General features: G+C 36.9%; 2 protein-coding genes across 3 annotated transcripts; both read right to left on the reverse strand.

Annotated features, from left to right (window-relative positions):
• Nucleotides 1-1,420: 1,420 nt before the first annotated feature.
• ltv1 (LTV1 ribosome biogenesis factor) lies at nucleotides 1,421-9,223 on the reverse strand. 2 transcript variants are annotated; one of them, XM_067403636.1, is made up of 11 exons: nucleotides 9,059-9,223; nucleotides 8,615-8,746; nucleotides 8,330-8,524; nucleotides 7,209-7,296; nucleotides 6,423-6,549; nucleotides 5,592-5,805; nucleotides 5,032-5,159; nucleotides 4,769-4,914; nucleotides 3,183-3,235; nucleotides 2,244-2,444; nucleotides 1,421-1,559 (listed from the first exon to the last, which is right to left on the reverse strand). In XM_067403636.1, the coding sequence occupies exons 1-11, from the start codon at nucleotides 9,059-9,061 to the stop codon at nucleotides 1,446-1,448; spliced, it is 1,401 nt and encodes a 466-aa protein (XP_067259737.1). In that variant the 5' UTR covers nucleotides 9,062-9,223; the 3' UTR covers nucleotides 1,421-1,445. The 2 variants fall into 2 exon arrangements, with proteins under 2 accessions (XP_067259737.1, XP_067259736.1); XM_067403635.1 differs by having other exon boundaries at nucleotides 8,330-8,527; nucleotides 9,059-9,222.
• Nucleotides 9,224-10,321: 1,098 nt separating this feature from the next.
• capn9 (calpain 9) lies at nucleotides 10,322-20,822 on the reverse strand. The gene is made up of 20 exons (XM_067404135.1): nucleotides 20,622-20,822; nucleotides 18,586-18,655; nucleotides 18,308-18,426; nucleotides 18,100-18,233; nucleotides 17,850-18,018; nucleotides 17,677-17,760; nucleotides 17,484-17,569; nucleotides 16,165-16,242; nucleotides 15,858-16,018; nucleotides 15,562-15,719; nucleotides 15,267-15,475; nucleotides 14,977-15,013; nucleotides 14,762-14,842; nucleotides 12,400-12,457; nucleotides 12,238-12,302; nucleotides 11,986-12,054; nucleotides 11,822-11,900; nucleotides 11,221-11,337; nucleotides 10,931-10,989; nucleotides 10,322-10,706 (listed from the first exon to the last, which is right to left on the reverse strand). Exons 1-20 carry the CDS (start codon nucleotides 20,820-20,822, stop codon nucleotides 10,680-10,682), a joined length of 2,061 nt encoding a protein of 686 aa, XP_067260236.1. The 3' UTR covers nucleotides 10,322-10,679.
• Between the last annotated feature and the right edge of the window lie 51 nt (nucleotides 20,823-20,873).

The raw sequence follows: 20,873 nt of genomic DNA on the forward strand, positions 1-20,873 counted from the left end.
GACTCCCCAAGGCACTCTTTGGATTGCTTCCAGAGGTCTAGAAGTAAAGGAAAGTCCCATACAGACAATAAAAGCACCTGCTGCCGGGATGTTCTGGGAACATGACACAGGTTGGGACTGTTCATACAAATACAAGCCCTCACATGACATCACGAAATGGAATTCCCCCGAGGTTTTCCGGTTCATGGCACAATGGAAAAATCATGTGTTTGGCATTTGTCTTTATTACTGACACTCCCTTTATTTGAACCGATACTTCTGATGAACTGACACTAGTTCAGCATAATGCTTATACTTGTTGCTACATGTGGTAGTTTGATCTACAGGCCGGCCAGAATCATATTCTTTGGCCTTTGAACGAAGATTTACAACATTATTTACAAGTGCTGCTCAGGGCACATCTCGTCGGAATTACCGGCATTGCAAAAGAACTGTGTTTCTGTGGCAACACTCACAACACCAAACGGCAGTTTTGTTGAGTGACAGTGAAATACTCACCTCTATATTTATCCTCTTTTTAAATATGAAGTGCAGCAGGTTTCATGAGCTATAATAAAATGGCACATCAAACAAAAAAAGTACTTTTTCAGCAACGTAGCCTTAATAAGAGTCTTCCTTCAAAAACATTACCATTCAAACATTTGGGGTTGGTAAGATTTTGTAGTGTATGTAGTTAACTTTTATAAAATGCTTCCAGCTCACAATTACAATTTCCAGCAAAAACATGAACATTGTCAACTCAGAAACTTGTAAACGTAATTCTGACATGATGGGAACAATTGGAGCCCATTGTCATGTAGCAGATGTTAAAGCTCACTTCAGATGAAAACAGGAACTTTAATTTCAGGTCAATGTCGTTTATTGTTCAGATCATGTGAATACCATGTTTAGGCAAAGTGCATAAATGTCAGAGGAGAAGAGAATTTCGTCATAATGAACTGAGAAGCCACTTTATAAGCCATCAGTCCTTACAGGCAGCTGATAGTTTGCATTAAGTTCATTACTGTGCCACCGGTGAAAATGTGATTGATTTCTTTTCCTCCCATAATATTTTTTTTTATTAAAAGTGGGGTGTTATGATTCTATGGAAAAATTTGTACTTGTGTTTTACTTTGTATGTGTGTTTTTATAAACTTTTTAGAATGTGATGAATAGGTTTAATTATATTTTTGTACATATATATTTACCTTTTAACAGTCGAGCCTGATAAACAGAACAGATTCTATAGATTCCTTTCATTATGATGTATCCACGGCAACACTATTCATAAACATAATTTAGAAATGCTTGTACACTTCGTGAGAAGAATAAAACATGGAAGTCCTGGTAAGGTAAATGATGTAATGTACTGCAACACACGTGTCTTCAGTGAGGTCCTATAGTGTCCGCTGGTGTTGGGAACGTGTCGCAGTGTTTTTGATAGTCTCTGGAGTGTCTCTGCCGTCCTACGAGAGCTTCAGGCCCTGAACGTTTGCTCTTAAATTAACCATCTGTTTCTCCTGCATCTGTTTCTCTTGTTTGAATGCCAGTTTGTTTGCCTTCTTCTCGGTCCTCCTCTCCTGAAACAATGAAAGGGAAAATATGAATGCCAGGGTGCTTTTTAGTGGAAAGTTACTTTTGAAAGTAATGAATTGCAACATTGTATTACTCCCTAAAAAAGTAACTTAGTTACTTTTTATGAAAAGTAATACAATACATTACTTTTGCGTTAGCTTTTCTCACCTGGACTGAGCTTCATTGATTGAATAACAACAAAAAAGTTCTATTTCTAGCAAATGTAAAGGCCCTTTCACAACAAAAGTGAAATGAATAAGCCTCAGGCTGAAGGAAATGTGATGTTTTTCACTTTTTCTAAAGTCATTTTTGCTTATTAGTATGTTTGAATTAGATCATTGAAGGTCAGCAGTAAAGACATGGGTTAATAAAGTGAGATAAATATGTTAAATTATACAAATATACTTTATATTTTAAGTATTGCAGGGTTTGTGCAAATATTCTGAGATGTCCACTGTTTTTATTCATTTTGAGGAATACTGACTCTGTTCTTTCTTATTCTGATGGATTTTTCCACTTGCTTTATTGTAAAACAAGAAAAAAAAATGCCAAGTCTCCTCAACAAGCTAATAATGTTGGACTGGCAATAACGCAGAGGAAACAGGTAGATAATCATGTGTAATTACAACATAAACTGCAACAGATTGATATTTGAAATAGTTTTCAGCATGATGCATGAGATTACGCACCTTCCTCTCGGTCTTGATGGCCTGTTTCCTGGCTCTCCTCTCCTCTGCGCTCTCGTCCCGTGAGCGGGGCTGCGTCGAGACTCTGGGCAGGTCAGAGTCGTTTATCCTCTCCATCCTCTCCACCTGTTTAGCCGTCGGGCCTCGTTTCTCCAGAACGTCCAGAGGAATCCCCGTCTTACTGGACACTCGGATCTGCTTGGGCTGCAAACATATTTACAATTAATTCATTTGGCAGAGCTTTTATCAAAACCAACTTGCATTCAAAATACACATGCTACCAGTTCATGCATTCCCTAGGAATTGAACCCATAACCTTGGGGTTTGCAAGCGGCATGCAGTAGTCTACTGTTTGTATTACGTGTCACGTCTATCAGTGATTATCAGATAATGTGTTTTAAAGCACTGTAAATCCTTTGGTAACCCTATCCATCCCTGTGAACAAACATCTATTGCCTTACTGACCTCTGAAATGTATTTTGGTCACGATGCATTGCATGCAAACTATTGTAAATAGAATATGTGACTAATAATGCTGTTATAATGGGTTACCTATGCTGTGTTTACTCTCTATGAATGAACTCAATGAATAATGCATTTAAAATCCATTAACTGCATGAGGTCATATGGCGGGGTAATATTTGTTAAGATTAATATGATCAATTGATTAATACAAGATCAAATCACATTTCAGAAAAAAATCACTGTCTTATTGTTACAAATATAGTATGTTTGCTTCTGTGTCTGTGCTGTAGGTGAAAACATTCATACATGTAATTCAAACCACATCTTGAATTTGGTTCACATGCAAAATGGATGTGGATTTGAATTGGAAATTGAACTTCCAGTGCATTTCACCCTAGGGTTCTTTATCTGTGTAATGAAATAGCAGATTATGAAATATCCTTGGCCGAATGAGACATGTGAGAAAGGTTTCTTCACCTTTGGAGGGTCCTGGATGAGTTTGGGCCGGTTGTAGAGGTTGGAGTAAGTGCCTGAGAGAGAAAGATAAACATGATCAATCACCTCTGATTTACAGCATCATTCAAACTCCTGAAACTCCAGCATCTCTCAGTAATCAGGCTCTGAGCTATGAGGACACGATATCATCATATGGCAGATTAGTAAAATGACAACTGAAGAGGAAGATCATGAAAATAAATAGTGTTTTTGTTGTCCATTTCTCTGCTGTGGTGAGAATCACCAGAACATCCTCAAAACAATATCATTTTCAGGAGATGTGAAAGAGGAATCATTCTGGTATTTGCGGCTCTCTGTATGTGTGCGGCTGTGCTCACAGACTGAATTGAGTCATTTGCGTCTCCTTGAGCTGGAATGGTTTAAAATCACTTGAATGTGTACATTTTCCAGACTTATAAACACATGCAAATGATAAATGTTCACTCTATGAAGGTTAAACTTTGCAATTAATCCGTAAATCACATGTGTGCCGAACCGTTTGGCTAGGTCCGTATAAATTACGGATCAACTGCGATCCATTACACCATATGCATTTATGTACTGCAATATTTGACTTATGGCCATCAAACACATGTAGAAGAACATATTAAAGGGTTAGTTCACCCAAAAATGTCATTTATAATGCCAAATAATGTCATTAATTACTCACCCTCATGTTGTTCCACACCTGTAAGACCTTCATTCATCTTCAGAACACAAATTAAGATATTTTTGATAAAATCTGATGGCTCAGTGAGGCCTCCATTGCCAGCAAGACAATTAACACTTTCAATGCCCAGAAAGCAACTAAAATCGCATTTAAAACAGATCATGTGACTACAGTGGTTCAACCTTAATATTATGAAGTGACGAGAATACTTTTTGTGCGGCAAAAAAACTAAATAACGACTTTATTCAATATTTAGTGATGGGCAATTTTAAAAACACTGCTTCATGAAGATTTACGAATCTTTTGTTTTGAATCAGTGGTTTGGAGCGTATATCAAACTGCCAAAGTCACGTGATTTCAGTAAATGAGGCTTCGTTACGTCATAAGTGTCTTGAAATTTCAATGGTTCACGTGACTTTGGCATTTTGATACACGCTTTGAACCACTGATTCGAAACAATAGATTCGTAAAGCTTCGAAGCTTCACTAAAATCGCCCATCACTAGATATTGTTGAATAAAGTCGTTATTTAGTTTTTTTGCGCACAAAAAGTATTCTTGTCACTTCATAACAGTAAGGTTGAACCACTGTAGTCACATGAATTGTTTTAAATACGATTTTAGTAGCTTTCTGGGCATCTGAAAGTGTTAATTATCTTGCTGTCAATGGAGGCCTCACTGAGCCATTGGATTTTATCAAAAATATCTTAATTTGTGTTCTGAAGATGAACGAAGATCTTACAGGTGTGGAACGGCATGAGGGTGAGTAAATAATGGCAGAATTTTCATTTTTGGGTGAACTAACCTTTTAAAAGCCTCTGTAAGTTAATAATACACTCACATCCTCACATGGCATCAGAAAGTGCACTGCTCTGATAAACTGTATGGATTCAGACTCACTGATGATGGTCTCACAGTCCCAGCGCTCCGCAGGCGGCTCTATGACCATCGTATCAATCGCCACCTCTTCATCATCTTCATCATTCTCATCTTCCTCTCTCACAGAGGGCAGCTCCGCAGGACCCAGCTGATCTGGTTTCTGATAACTACACACACATGTAAAGTGATGAGAGGAGTGATCTCAAACACACACACACACACACACACACACACACACACACACACACACACACACAGATGCTGTGTCAGTCACACACACTCACTCTTTCTCTTTCTGAATGAAGTAGTCTTTGATGACCTCCTCCAGGCGCTTGCTGTCCGGTTCAATGTAGCCCTCCAGCTCCGCGTTATCCAGCGCTCCGATCTCGTCATCATCAAACTGCTCGAAAAACTATCAACAACACAACGAACACTCAATCATCGGAATCGTGCTCTATTATAGAAGTGTACATTAATAATAAATCAGGTTTATGGTTTAAGTAATTCAGTGTTTTTGCTTGAACAACTGAGAAATAATTTTTTTTTGCTTGTTATATGTTGACATGACTTATAATCCAGGTCAGCACAAATAAACAAATGTACAATTTTACATGGTTTATGGCTGTATACAAACTATGAGATAAAAATGTTTGCTACATTTAATAAAAAGGAAAACCATACTATCACATTGGTTGGTAACTTTTTTTTAACTACCCAACAAAGAAAACAAAAAACAAATTGTGGCTGAAAAAAGGTGCTGTGTTGTTGTGCATCAAACATTCACAGAAAATGTGAACAGACACTTATGTCCCTCATTATCTGTGTGGAAGATCTGCTGACTGACCTTCTCGAAGCGGTCGTCCAGCAGCGTCAGCTGTTCGTTCCTCCTCATGACGGAGGACGTGAGCGAGTACTCTGTAAAACGACTCTTTGTCTCGCAGTCGCCAAACATGAACTCTCTCTGACCGCCTTCCTCGTCTGACAGACCCGCTGAGTCATAATCTTCCTCATCACCTTCATCATCCGTGTCTTCCCACTCATCATCATCATCATCATTACTGAGAACAAAAACAAAGGAAATTGGTGATGACATCTGATGTAGGCAGGGTTATGCAGATTCAAGCATTCGACTCATAGGCTGACTCAATTTTATTTACATAGTACCAGCAACAAAACCAAACACATTAAACATTGAAAGAAAAAAAATTAAAATTCAGTCATTTACTCACACTCACATCATTCTGAACCCTTAAGGCTTGCGTTCATCTTTGAAACACAAATCCTTTTAAAAAAATCTGAGAGATTTCTGTCCCTCCATAGACAGCTATGTGACTTCCACTTTGACGCTTCAAACTGTTCAAAAGAGTTTGTGATTTTTATGTTTATATGTGAATAAAAGCCTAAATTAAATCTGTTCATCAGGAAAACTGGACTAAACCGCTCAATTCATATGGAGTAGTTTTACAAACTCTTTATGAACTTTTTGAAGAGTTAAAGTGTCAGTTGTGTAGCTGTCTATGGAGGGACAGAAATCTCTCAGATTTCATTAAAAAGATCTTGATTTGTTTTCTGAAGATGAACAAAAGTCTTACGGATTTGAAATGACATGAGGGTGAGTAAATGATGACAGAATTTTCATTTTTTGGGTGAATTTTTTGTAATTTGTCAGTTTTACCCCGTGTCATTCATGACGTCATTGGCCTTGATGACAAAGTCATCTTCCAGCATGTTCTCTGGGTCGTCAAAATCAAAGTCCTCATCCAGTGCAGCAACAATGTCAGGATCCATATCCAACCGTGGCCCTGGAAAGAAAGATGCAAAACTACATTGTCTCATTTGTATTTGGCAGTTTCTTTATTGCATCATGTCTCAAAAGCACATGAGACACGTTTTGACACACATGTGTTCTGTGCTTTAAAAAAAAAAACATTCCTGTGCAGCATCTCCCGTTTTAGACGTGTTGTGTGTGTGAACGAGCCCTAACTCTACCATTCAAAAGTCAAAAGGGTCAGTGAAATTTTTTTTGAAAGAAGTCTCTTCTTCTTATCAAGGCTGCATTTATTTGATCAAAAACTTATGAAAACTTAAAATAGCTGTTTATTGTAATATATGTTAAAATGTAATTTATTCCTGTGATCAAAGCTGAATTTTCAGCATCTTTACTCCAGTCTTCAGTGTCACATGATCCTTCAGAAATCATTGTAATATGATGATTTGATGCATTTATGATTATTATCAGTGTTGAAAACAGCTGACCTGCTTCAAGTTTGTATGGAAACGTGATACTTTTATATTTAGGAATATCAGATTAATAGAAAGATCAAAAGAACAGCATTTATCTGAAATGTCTTTACTATCACTTCTGATCAATTTAATGAGGTATAATTCCAAATAAAGTAAATGAAAAGTTTTTGTCTGCAGAGACATGAGCAGGAATAATTCTGATCTCCACCCAACTCACCTGAAACAGGAGCTGCTTTGTTTAATAAACCCACTTCCTCTTCAAACTCTGAGGCGAACACAGATGAGGGGAGGTTAATTGAGGACACCTGCATGAACAACACACATTAACAAAAAACTTCAGCAGGTCATCAAAAACAGAAGCGTAAAGACGCTCATCATCTGTAAGAGACACAACCGGACCGTAACACTGTTTGTTGTCACCCTCACTGTAGACGCACTAATATTTTTAGTACAAATTACCACACTTTTAAAGGGTTAGCTCACCCAAAAAAAAAAAAATTCATCAATTACTGTCATTAATTACTCACCCTCATGTCGTTACACACCCATAAGACTTTTTCGTTCATCTTCAGAAAACAAATTAAGATATTTTTTATGAAATCTGAGAGCTTTCTGTTCCTTCATTGACAGTTTACACAACTACCACTTTCAAGGTCCAGAAAGCTAGTAAAGACACCATTAAAGTAATCCATGTGACTCCAGGTGCTTAAAAAACATTAATATTTTGTAATTAAAGTGATATATTTGTGTTTTTTTCCTTAAAGCACTCACTTCGCTTCATAAAACTGAGGTCACATGGATTACTTTTATGATGTCTTTACTACTTTTCTGGGGCTTGAAAGTGGTAGTTGCATAGACTGTCAATGGAGGAACATAAAGCTCTCAGATTTCATCAAAAATATCTTAATTTGTGTTCTTAAGATGAATGAAGATCTTACGGGTTTGGAACGACATGAGGATGTGTTATTAACAACAGAATATTTATTTTGGGGTGAACTAATACTTCAAGTCTTTCTCTTCAATGAAAACGGACCTTAGTCAGGGTAGCACCATAATACATTTTTGACAGGAATTAAAACAATCTACCCTGACTAAAAATATTGATAAAATCAGATATGTGTATTCATTTTTGTCCTGTAATATCACCTACTTTTGACTAGTAATAACAAATAATGAAGACTGATTCATATCTGTGATCAAATCATCCTGTTTTCACTGTAAATATGTCAACACAAAACATTAACGTTGCAATTTATAAATGATAGAATCAGTGTCAGAACATTATCAGATATGTAAATCTGGTAGCTGCAGGGAGAAGCTGCTGTCGTTCGGCCTTACAGGGAAGGTGACATCCTCTTCCTCCATGTCCTCTTCATTCTCCGCAGGCTTTGGCCGTGCGTCTCTGCGGAGGCGAGGGGCAGAGACCAGCTCTGCAGGCTGGGGCGCCTCCCTCAGGTGCTGCAGGTAATCGTAGTCGTCGTCGAAAAACACTCCAAACTTGCGCTGCTCCTCCCTCCTCTTCTCCACCTCCACCTGCTGGATCAGATGGCAACTTTAGTGACTGATATTTGAATGTTGTGACTGTTTAGCCTTTGAAAAACCAGTTTAGTGTGTTTGTTTTACCTTGGCAGCAGGCAGAAGGACATGTTGAGGTGCCATCTCGTCTGCTGCGAGAGGATCTTTCTGACTTCTGTGCACCAGGTGGAAGGACACGGCATTCTTCTTATTGATGAAGGATTTCTTCTTTCTGTGAGGCTGAAGACACACAGATCACAACTAACATACAGATCTGCCATATTCAGTGACTGCATGATCATTTTAGTGAGTTTGGGACAACTGTTTTACAATAAACACATTCATTATTATAATAACACAGCTTGCTAAAGCAACACAAAAAGATTTGTGATCAGAACCCATAAACAAGTCTTTTTTTAGAGAATAGTCACTGTACTTAGTGTTTAAATAACACTATTATAAACAATTAACAGTGAAACATGATTTACATGTAAACACATGGATTCACTAGGATGACAGATCATAAATGTAAACAAGAATGCAATTACTTACCATTTTTACAAGTTAATGTATTAACTAGGTGTTTGTATTTCAGATCTCAAGTAACTATATTAGCTTTAATGTTATCAAAAGTAAACAACGTGGAATCAAATAATAGAGATTCTTCTGTCTGCTCGAAACACATGGACAACAGCGGCCATTTTGAGACTCGACCATCTCGACCGAGTGAAGGGGAGCAGCACAGTCCGTGCGATAATTGTGCCTTAAATAACTGCTATAAACAACACGTTAATATTAATTTATATTCGGCTAATTTTTATATAAAGGATTGTAATCAAATACCTAAGCGACAGGAATACAGACGGGACCATTGTGGTTCCAGAAACACCCCTGATTCACTTTTGGTTTAGTCTAGATGGGGGACATGACGTGATGATGATCATGACGCTCGACCTTTTCTGTTTATATTTTTTCTTTCTTTTTCCTTGTATTATTATTTTATATACTGTATATTTTTGTTTCTATTGTTTGTAATGTGACTGGCATTTAATAATATATATATATATATATAATATATATATATATATATATATAATCGAAAATATATGGCAAACCTTCCGACACACATTACATCTGCCTTTTTTTGTTTTGCATTTTTATGTAGTAATTTTTCCTAAATTATTTACTTATTTTATGAATATGTCCATTGTTGCTGTTGCAATGCCTGTTGTTTTAACTATTTAAATTAATTTGTTCTGTTTATTACATCTCTTAATCATAAAAATATCATTTAATTCAGTATGTGGAATTTAAGGTCAGTTTTTATGTAACATACATACTTACATACATACATACTTTATATTTTTAATGTACATCAATATGAATGTCCTTTATTTGCAATTTCCTACTGTTTTTTTTTTTTTTTTTGGTAAGGGAAAAAAAAGGTGAGAACATTGTGCAGGGTGGGGGCATGCTGCACACTTAATTATTATTATATTTTTTTAGTTATTTGCTTTACATTCTCTTTTGTAGTTACTTACAGGGCAATAAATGAAAAGCTCAATCCCTTAATGTCCAAAACTGTAAATTTTCAAGCAAAAACTTAACATATGTTATAACTTATCTCATGTTAAAAATGATAAAATGCTATGCATACATCTATATTTTTATTTGTTGCTGGTGATGATTCATTGACAGAATGCATTTAATATTCAACAAATTATTAGACATATTTCATTGGTTGCTCTGTCACAGCTTGTCAGTAACAAAAGCCACAGTCATTTATTGTAATATTTATTCATTTATATTCCTGTTTTTGTTCATTTATGCATGCACCTTTCAAGATGAAAACGTGGTAGTTTAGCAGCTCTGTGAAGAATACAACATCTTGCAAATATCATAATTTCTTGCAAAATCCATAAAGAGTGAATATGCCTCAAATCGCAGAAAAATAACAGTAAACGTGCCAACAAGAACACAACATTTTAGACTTTGTTCATGAAACAATCATAGTAAAGCTTTCACATGAATCCATAGTCAGTAGCAATGGGAAAGAACGTGTGTGTGTGTGTGTGTGTGTGTGTGTGTGTAGATCTGTTCAGAATAAAAGTGAAAATGCACAGTAGCACCGCTGACTCCATCCATATTGTTCTTGCTGAATTTGGTTGAATCCTCAGATGTTCATGGACAACATCAGGAACTGTGAAGAAATGAAGATTTGTTTATAATTTTGATCTGACTGCGTGTTAGAAATCTCACCTCAAAACACATCAAATGTTAAAAGTTGTCAAAAGTTGTTAAATAAGGAAACTACTAAATAATATGTGCGTTTACATGCTTTACATTTATATATTCTAGTTATTCTGTTATTCCTTTTTTTACATATACTAATGTAAATACAACAGGGAAAAAATGGTGTGTTACCTGTTGCATGTTCAGACTGATCTCTCCTTTCTTTTTGCTATCAAAGGCCTGGAAAACTCCTGTAACAAATGCCAAAATCTCTGTTTAAGTGCTCAGGTTTGATTTACACCCCACATGTTATGGAAGATTCTGAATATTACTAATAAATCACATATAAAAATCGCAGTCCAACACAGAACAAATACCAGCATAAGACAAAGTAGACATTAGTGAAACATCAGCAATGAGTCTAAGACTGATCAGACCTTCATGTTAACGGCCCTGTACTTTAATGCACCGCCTTCACTTACGAAACATGTTCTCCAGACGGACGATGCACGTCAGGTAATCATCAAAATCGATGTCAAAGTTCTCGTCCGCAAACCGCAGACCCAGCAACTGCAAGATCTTATTGTTCAGCTGCATCCCTGAATGAAGAAAACACACACAAAGTCTAAATCAGGGGGTTTCAAAATGGAAATGTTTAGAGAAAAACAGTGAAAAAATGTTTTTAAGAAATACAAATAATCATATTAATAATAAAATAAATAAAATACAAATAATAATAAATAAATACAATTATTTTAGTTAAAAATACATAGATAAATAAAAATTAAATTAACATAAGAAAATAATTAAATAAAACAAGCAAATAAATAAAGCATTTAACAGTACAGTGCTATAATAAGAACAAAAAAGTACTAATTAACTTAATAGAAGCAAAATACTTTCCAAATAATATTTAGACATATTTATAATATTAATTAATTAATTTTTATTCATTTGAATGAACATATTTTGGGGGTCTGTTGCTTCTAAAAGACTGAAAACCCCTGGTCTAAATCGTGTACTAATGATTACTCAAAAACAGATGTGTAAATATTATAGTTCATGTGTGATGTGTGTGTTTACCTGCGGCGTTAAGAGCACTGCGGAGCTCGTAGGAAGACATGCGTCCTGAACGATCCGTATCGAAAGCCAGGAACAGCATCTACAACAAGCATACGACACAACTTTCTCTGAAAACTTCATTCTGAGAAATAATTAATGAGTAAATGTATGATTCTGTGACTTACGATCCATTTCTTCAGCTTATCCCAGAAGACTTTGAACTCCTCGAATTCCAGCATCCCTGAGCCATCCACCTGTACTCGGTTCAGGAAAACTGAGCAACACAATTACACAGCTCAGAGTATTATAGTCATATTTTACCAAACTTAAGAACAGTTTAATAGACTTTATATGTTAGTTTCTGTAATTGAGCTTGGGGAAGGAGAGGGGTAATATTTTTAAGACTAATAACACATGTACAGCCACTGAGAGGATACATCCATCAGGTTTATGATGCTGTGGCAGGTATTGAGGGTCAAACCATCAAACTTCACCTCTTTCCCTGCAATGAGACACGGTTACATGAGATGTTAGCATTCATATCAATGCATTTAAAAATTACTATTGGATTAAAATGCCTGAAATGGTGACAGACTCACTTCTGCTCAGAACATTGTTCAGCACATGCTGCAGTTCTCTGGCGCTGATGGCTTTATCCTACACAGAGACATTAGGGAGAGTGTAAAACAAACTGTGACCAGACGAGGGCGCGCACTATCTATCTTATGCTGGTATGCCTTCACTATCACTATCGCCATCACTCCTGTACCGACACAGAACTGCTCAGGGATTCCCAAAATTGTTTTTAAGCTGAACCCCTTTGACCTAAAACATACGCATAAAGTACCCTCTAATGGTGCGTTCAAGTCATGTCGGAAAGATCGTATTTACGAGCAGAACTGACATGAATGCCACCACAATGTCGTAAATACCAGTGGGAAGCTCGTAATTTTCTTTAAGCTCCGATCTGTACGAGTTGGGGGCGTGTCAGTCAGAAACATGGCGAAATACCACAATATTACAGGTATTTAGCAGTGAATTGTCAGGCTTTTCTATTTACAACAAAGTAAGCTGATTCCCAGCAAAAAATACAATAGCATCACAGTATAAAAATGTAATATGCAACAATAAAGTTTACAACAGCTTCATAAATTAATTAAAAAACATAAAAAAGCAACATACAACTAATGTACATTATTTGCTGTACATTTTCTAGAAGCAGAAGTGTTGTAATTTTGTGTAATTAATTTAGAGAAGGCACACCGCCATCATACTCCGACGAAAGTGACTTGAACGCACCTACCGTCGTACACACGATTTCCCACCTCGTAAATACGAACTTCCCAGGAAGACTTGAACGCACCATAAGATTTTAAATTAATATTTCAAATATACAACACATTCGCGGTTCTCAGATGTCAGTTAATGGTCACATGACATACAGGCAACCAAAAAAAATATTTGATCATTTTAATTAAACTTTTTATTTGGATAGTTTTTATTTTTTAAAATCAATTAAATTTGTTTTAACTTTAATTTTTAATGATGTAATTATTAGTTTTTCATAATCTCAAGAACACCCTGCATTTCCCCATGGGAAACCCTGCGGCAGACGACGGTTGACTGGATTGAAGTTTTCGATGGAAGAAGCTTACATGAAAGGTAATATAAGTACGATTTTGGCATAGATCTTCTTTTGAGATGTGATTTTAAAATTGAAAAACTGCCTGTCAAATTGGCTAAATTTCACAAACAAGCTTTATTGGACTGGATGCTGGTGTTAAAGCACAATTTTTCCCACATTATTTGGAATAATAGGTGCTTTATAAAAATAGAACTCTCTTCTATAATAGTTGGTATGAAAATAATATTGTGTTAGTTAGACAACTCTTAAATTCAATTGGTAATCTATTATCTTATAGTGAATACTTGGAAAAAATTTGGGTTTCCAGTAACGCCAAAAGAGTATGCTGTTGTATTTGATGCCATACCTCAACAAGTTATACATTTTGTAAGAGCTTGTGGAAGTGATTCTTCTGAGGCAATGTTATAGGAGATATTGATATTTTGAAACATAGGTGTACAAATAAACATATTAGGAATATTATAACTGGTGAAGCAGCTACTCATAAAAGCGTATTGTGGACCAATGTATTTAGGAATATAAACTGGAAAAAGCTTGGTGTATTTGTGAAGCATACTGTTTAAATAATAAAGTAAAAGAGGTTACATTTAAATTTTTATATGGTATATATCCAGCTAAAAGTGTGTTAGAGAGGTTTAAGTTAGAGATTGATTATTTATGTGATTTTTGCTCAGTGGAAAAATAATCTATTGTCCATCTGTTTTGTAATTGTGTATACACAAAGATTTTTTGGGTGGATGTGGAAAATTTCATTAGAATGAAATGTTATATTTAAATTAAATAATTTTGATATATGTATGTATTATTCCAATGAAAATAATCATAATAATAATTTTTATTTTATTGTACAACTGTTTATTATTTTGGGGAAATTTCATATACACAAGAAGAAATGGTCAGGATCCAAGCCAAATTTTATTCATTTTCTTCAGGAGACAAAAGACTACTGCACCAGTTTGGAGAACATTATAAATAAAAAAGCAAGGAAGACTTGTCATATTTTTGTACGCTCTGGCATGTGTTTTCTTTGCATTAATATGTAAATTTCTGTTTATTATTGTATATTTCTGGTTAATTAAAAAAAAAGTATGATTTTGTATCTCACGATTGCGAGTTTATATCTCACAATCCTAAGGAAAAAAGTCAGAATTGCTAAATATTACTTGTTTTTTCTGCAACTGAGAGAGAAATTTGACGTTTATGTCCCAATATTATGACATCTTCCCCTCAGAATTGTGAGATATAAAATCACAATTAACTTCTTTTTTACATATATAATAATTCTGTTATCAGGCTTCCATAGTTTTCTGTCTTACCGATCCGGCAATCTGTTCAAAAAGTCTCCTCAGGCCCTTCTCCTCGTCTGTCTCTTCCTGAGGTGGGTTTGGCTTCGGTGGCTTTACAAATTAGACAGAAACATACACTTTTAACATCTACAACATAAGTGCATGTCGTATTATTTAAACACAAACTTTTCCAGCACACAAAGACACAAAAATTAACCATGAACCAATTTTTTGTTTTTACTCACTTCTGGCAAATCTGCTTGAATAGTGCTTCCCATCTCACTGCAAACACAAAACATATTACATTGTACAATTATGTGCTGTAAAAATACTGAATAATGCTTTGAGTATACGAAGAAGTACCTCACTGACCACCATCTTACTAACAACAATAATAAATGTTAGTTTCTGCCTAAGATATGATTCAGTTTCTCATCGAAAATTTTATTTTATTTTATGGAAACATGTTTCCAAAATTTAAAAGTATATACAGAATCTGTCTGATAAAACTGAAGAGTAGGTTGGATAGACATACATAGCTCCAGCTTTCTTCTCTGAGAAGATCCGGATTAGGAAGTCCGCCTCATGATGTGGCTGGAAGGTGGTGGGCACCAGCAGGTAATTTCCTGGCGGCAGTCTGAAGCGCTCGGACACCTCCCTCATGTTGATGTAAGAACGGCTCCGCGCTTTAGAGCCATTGTAGCGGAAAAAGTCCTTCCCCTGGTGGTCTTGATCATCAGGAGCCTATGAGTACGGTAAGTGAGCAGGTCAGACTTCAGTGGAGCTTTAGAAGTTCTCCAAACTCATCTACAGCTTTTTATCTCTCTCACCTCGTAAATGGCAAAGCCGATGGTTTCCATGTCAAGCCCTTCCTTCCTGAGCCGACGGCGGTTCTTCTGCATCAGAGCCACAATGACACTACACAGCTTATCACCATCATCCGGATCCTTCAGACGAAGCTTAAACTGCGGGTTTGTCCAGAATGTGTCTGAGAAAATCAAGATCAAGAAGAACACAAATGTAAGTCTTTGTAACACTAAAGAATACTATTACTGTAAGTATGAATGATAGCATGGGTAAACATGCATACTTTTATGATGAAATCTACACATTACATGATACTGACCGATGTAGTTCCTGCAGCCGCCAGCAGTGGAGCCCCTGATCCAGTTGCCCTCAAACAGGTTCACTTCCCACTTCTTTGTAACGTCATCTGACAGAGCGTCTGCAGTCAGGTTACAGATCTCGATCTTGTCGTAGTTGGATTTGAAGTCCCCAAACTCCATCCTGCAACACAGCAAGTCATAGAAGTTAAAGTACCACAGGTCTGAACGAGCTTATTGGACGCTTGCTCAGCAGAAACTTCTCAGAGCTTTTTAGTGAAGCTGTTTAAGAGGATTCAGCCTGATGTGAACTGGACTGATGGGTCGTACCAGAACTCTCCGTCATCCAGGGAGTTGTGCAGCAATCGATTCTTCTCTGAACTGTCAATGATGTTCCATTCCCTAGAGCTGAAAATACAAGATTTGGAGCATTTACAGTGACATCCCAAGTACAAATTTAATATATTTAAAGGGTTTGCCCAAATATTAAGAGTTTCATTAATTACTCTCCCTCATGTCGTTCCACACCCGTAAGACCTTCTTTCATCTTCGGAACACAAATTAAAATATTATTGATGAAATCCGAGAGTTATATGACTCGTCCATAGACAGCAATTTAATAGACACTTTCAAGGTCCGGAAAGGTACTAAAGACATCAACAGTCGACGTGACTGCAGTGGTTCAACCTTAATGTTATGAAGTGACAAGAAAACTTTTTGTGCACAAAAACGATATCTTCTCTTCCATGTCATTCTGTTATGCTGTTTACGTTCAGCACTTCCAGGCTCTACGTCCGAATGCCGGCTCTGTATTGGCCAAAGCTGATCACGTGAGTAGCATGATGCATGCATGTAATGCTGACGCATGAGTCAGCTAATAATGAGTCGCCGTTCTGACATAGAACCTGGAAGCGCTGGACGTAAACGGTAAAAGAATGACACAGAAGAGAAGATATTGATGAATAAAGTCATTATTTTTGTTTAGTTTTTGCACACAAAAAGTATTTTTTTGTGCATAACATTAAGGTTGAACCACTGCAGTCATGTTGGCTATTTTAATTTAATGATGTCTTTAGTACCTTTCTGGACCTTGACAGTGGTTGTTAAATTGCTGTCTATTGAGGTGACATAGAGCTCTCGGATTTCATCAAAAATATCTTAATTTGTGTTCCTACGATGAACGAAGTTCTTACAGGTTTTGAACAACATGAGGGTGAGTAATTAATGACAGAATTTTCATTTTTGGGTGAACTACCCTTTAAATGTATTTAAGAAGAATTTAAATGCATATTAAATATACTTATCAACAAAATATGTTTAAGCTGCAAATAAGTACTAAAAAACTGCTAAAATATTAGAGGTGCACTATATATTGACAGCCAATATATTTAATTACAAGTGGTAAAATTTAATTATTGTTATTTATACTGATACCTTTAACTACTAATTTGTCATGGTATATTTGCTGATGTCATTGTTTTGGGGGGCTTTTTTGTAATGTGCATGTAAAACCTAACTGGTATAAAGAAACAGCATTTTTAATTTTAAGATAAATGCTCTGTTGAATAAAAAGATCTATGCATTCTGCTCCATCTTTTTTGTTGTTTTTGTTGCATGGAATACATCCTGAGCAAACATTGGATGCTTACTTGTCACTCCAGGGCCCGTTCCACTCCACCTGACCCCAGGGGTTACGGATACGAATCAGCTGGACCTTCGCTCCTCTGTAGTTGACCTGAAGAAACAAGACGAAAGAGAGAAAATAAATAGTGAATCTGAGCCATAAAAAGAGAAGATAGCAATAAACAAACATCTTGTTTGAATAAGGGTTGATGTGGTTACCTCTTGCACTCCAGTGATGGAGTAAGCATGACCTTTAACCAGACCAGTAGTGGTTTGGGCTTCGGATTCAGCAGAACTTGTGATCTAGTGATATGAAAACACAATCATATGAAAATCAGGAATGGAAGAATGTGTTATTGATCTCACTTTGAATCCAACAAAGCTTTGCTTACATCGATGGAGCAGCCGAGCATGGACCCTCTCTCCACGGCTTTCTTGAGGATGATGAAGAGGTTGCTGGGAGCGTTCTTCGTCTCATACATCTCCCCCACGCCGCCAGTGAAGTCCTCCATCGCCTCCATGGTGCTGCCACCTTTCAGGGCTTCATAGCTGCCGTTCAGTCTGAGAGAGACACAGGATTGAGTTTGACATCTCAAAACTAGATTTGACACAACATTTTGTTTTGTAAACTGAAGTGCATACTTGGCATAGGCCTTCTCCAGAAGCGCACTCCAGAACTCAGTTTGGTCTGCGGAGTGGACAAACATCAGGTTGTTCCTCACACACGGGAGTCTGTCATCCACCACCACATCCATCCATTTATTATGCTGCCAGAACTGAACAACAAGGTGAGTTTAAAAAGCGTTCAAGACGACTATGAACCTGTAGACCTTCAGCAAGTAAGACTCACCTGAAAATGGAAGATACCGGCATAGCCGCGATCAAAGCTCTGGTCATGTGGTACGACCCTCTTGAGCGTGTCTTCATGGAGGGTCAGGGAGGCGATCGCTGCCAACAGCCAGCAGTCTCCTGTATGGTCATACATGAAGGACAACATTTAATGGATGGCCATTTATAATATGATTAGTATATTATCTCATTCTTTGGTCATTGAAGGTGTTTTTACTCAGATGAGGTTCTCATTTTTCATAAACCATTTGAGTAACCTGAAACAAGATGAAAACATACCCAGCTGCCCCTGACAGATGTCTGTCCTGGTGGCTCCTCCTGTGATGAATTTTGGGTCTTTGCAGATTTCCTGAATTTGAACAGATCAGAGAAAAACTCAATTCATCTATCTATCTATTCAGCTATCCGTGTGTCTATCTACCCATCCATCTGTCTGTCTATCCATCTGTCTACCCATCTATCTGTCTGTCCATCCATCCATCCAATCACCTATCCATCCATCCATTCAATCACCCATCCATCCATCCATCCATCCATCCATCCAATCACCTATCCATCCATCCATCCATCCAATCACCTATCCATCCATTCAATCACCCATCCATCCATCCAATCATCCATGCATCCATCCATCCATCCATCCAATCATCCGTCCATCCAAAATTTTTTAGATGTATTTTGGGGGAAAAATGACAGAAGAGTTTGTTAGTGTATGTTGTTTATACAACAATAAACTTTGTTCCTATTCATTCCGCTGTTGTTAAACTTTAAGCTACTTTTTACAGACATTTCCAGAAGTTACAACACATCACATGACCTGCGGTTACTGTAGATCTAATGGAGCATTTGATTAAAGACAAAGGGAGAACGCCCATGATGCCTGTGTGAGGTGTGTTCACATTCTTACACAACCCCACTCTCTTCATATCTAAGATCACTCTACAGGAACGCCCTGGAATGAAATGCATTTTTTAGTTTCATTCAGAGGTCCTTAAAGTATGAGGGGTGTGGATCATCTGATATAATTTGTCACAACCACTGATAACCTGTTCTTAAACTCAACCCAATAGTCCATTTCCAATTTAATAAAACCAGGATCCACTTTTCATTCGAACAATCAACACAAAATAAACAATGTGAATTCTGTGCATGCTGACATTCCACCTGCATTCCTGACCTGTTGCATGGCAACTGTCTCCAATGGTTGCTTCATAAATGTATTTAATGCACAAATATGACTCTTTGTTGTGATGTTACACATTGACATGTCAGGAAATATAGCAGTGCTGTGTTCATAAAATGGACAACCTGTGGTGTTTCCCAAAAGAATTGTGAGCTAAGTTGATCAGAGACATCACTCTTAAAAATAAAGATGCCAAAAGGGGGTTTTCACAGCAATACCATAGAAGAACCATTCTGGGTTCCTCTAAAGAACCTTTCCATGAACAGTTCTTAAAAGAACCTTAGTTTGAAGAACATTTGAAAAATCTAAAGAACCTTTTTTCTGATGTAAATAACTTTTTGTGCAATGGAAAGTTTCCATGGATGTTCTTTATGGAACCATCAATGCCAATAAAGAACCCTTATTTTTAAGAGTGATTATTGGCAGTGGTTCTGAGACATTCTATGGCTTGTAACAATGCTTTTATGAAAAGCAGCCCTGGTTGATTTGAGGCCTGGAATTACTCTGCAAACTAGCATGACAGGTTTTAAAATGTGCAAACTCACATTCTAAAACATGTAAATTGCATGCAAAATTAAATCATGTCGTCTGCCATAACAGTCAAAAATCATGCCAAAATTTTTAATGAGCAATTCAGTTATAATTACTAACCGTAAAAACACTCCCATCCATTCATCTAACATCCATCTATAAATGAACTAGGGGATCATCAAAGAGAAGGAAATGCTTCAACCCATTTAAAAACAACACGCCTTTTAACAAATATTTAGTGCCTTTATCTTACACTAAAGTGATTCAATTCATAATTTCATCCTCTACTTTAGTATTGAGGTAGCCCACAATTCCCTCTGCAGTGCCCATTTATATTAAAGTAAAAACCCATTTAGGATAACCTGCTTCAGTGCTCCATCAAATCCAGCTAATTTGTAATATGATTGGAGTCTCATTTTGTTTGGGTGAACAAGTCTTGTTTGATATTGCAGTGAATTATTGAAGTCAAAATTGCATAAAATGTCCCAGGCTACCCCATCATACCCGAGACTCATCAACTCTAATTCCAGCAGGAACCTTATCCAGAATCTCCAATATATTTATCTTGCAGAATTATGATTCTACAGAAGTGCTCACTTACCCCCGGCCTCTTCCATTCAAAGTTAACCGGGACCCTCTGGCTGTAGAAGAGCGAGGCTTCCACGGCAGGGAAATCTGGATCCTCAAACAACTTTCCCTTCTGCAAACACTCTAGCCGGAGCTGTTCAAATGTCTTCCCATCCGCCTGGGTGCTCTCCACTAGGGTCGCCTGCCCAGAGCCATTCGGCACAATGTAGGGCATCTTCAAATCAGCCGCAAGACAAGCTCCAAAACCACAGAGAGGACACTTGTG

Source organism: Chanodichthys erythropterus, chromosome 12 (genome assembly GCF_024489055.1).
Source record: "Chanodichthys erythropterus isolate Z2021 chromosome 12, ASM2448905v1, whole genome shotgun sequence".
Classification (NCBI taxonomy): domain Eukaryota; kingdom Metazoa; phylum Chordata; class Actinopteri; order Cypriniformes; family Xenocyprididae; genus Chanodichthys; species Chanodichthys erythropterus.

What these genes read in the sequence shown, in the direction of transcription:
- ltv1 (XM_067403635.1), bottom strand. An exon ending in TCCTTCTGCCTGCTGCCAAG is followed by an intron (nt 8,528 to 8,614) that starts GTAAAACAAACA and finishes CATCTGATCCAG; the next exon opens with CAGGTGGAGGTGGAGAAGAG. An exon ending in TCATCCAGGACCCTCCAAAG is followed by an intron (nt 2,445 to 3,182) that starts GTGAAGAAACCT and finishes ATATGTTTGCAG; the next exon opens with CCCAAGCAGATCCGAGTGTC.
- capn9 (XM_067404135.1), bottom strand. Translation starts at nt 20,822, where the DNA reads ATGCCCTACATTGTGCCGAATGGCTCTGGGCAGGCGACCCTAGTGGAG. An exon ending in CATCTGTCAGGGGCAGCTGG is followed by an intron (nt 18,427 to 18,585) that starts GTATGTTTTCAT and finishes ATGACCATACAG; the next exon opens with GAGACTGCTGGCTGTTGGCA. An exon ending in TGCTCGGCTGCTCCATCGAT is followed by an intron (nt 17,761 to 17,849) that starts GTAAGCAAAGCT and finishes TCATATCACTAG; the next exon opens with ATCACAAGTTCTGCTGAATC.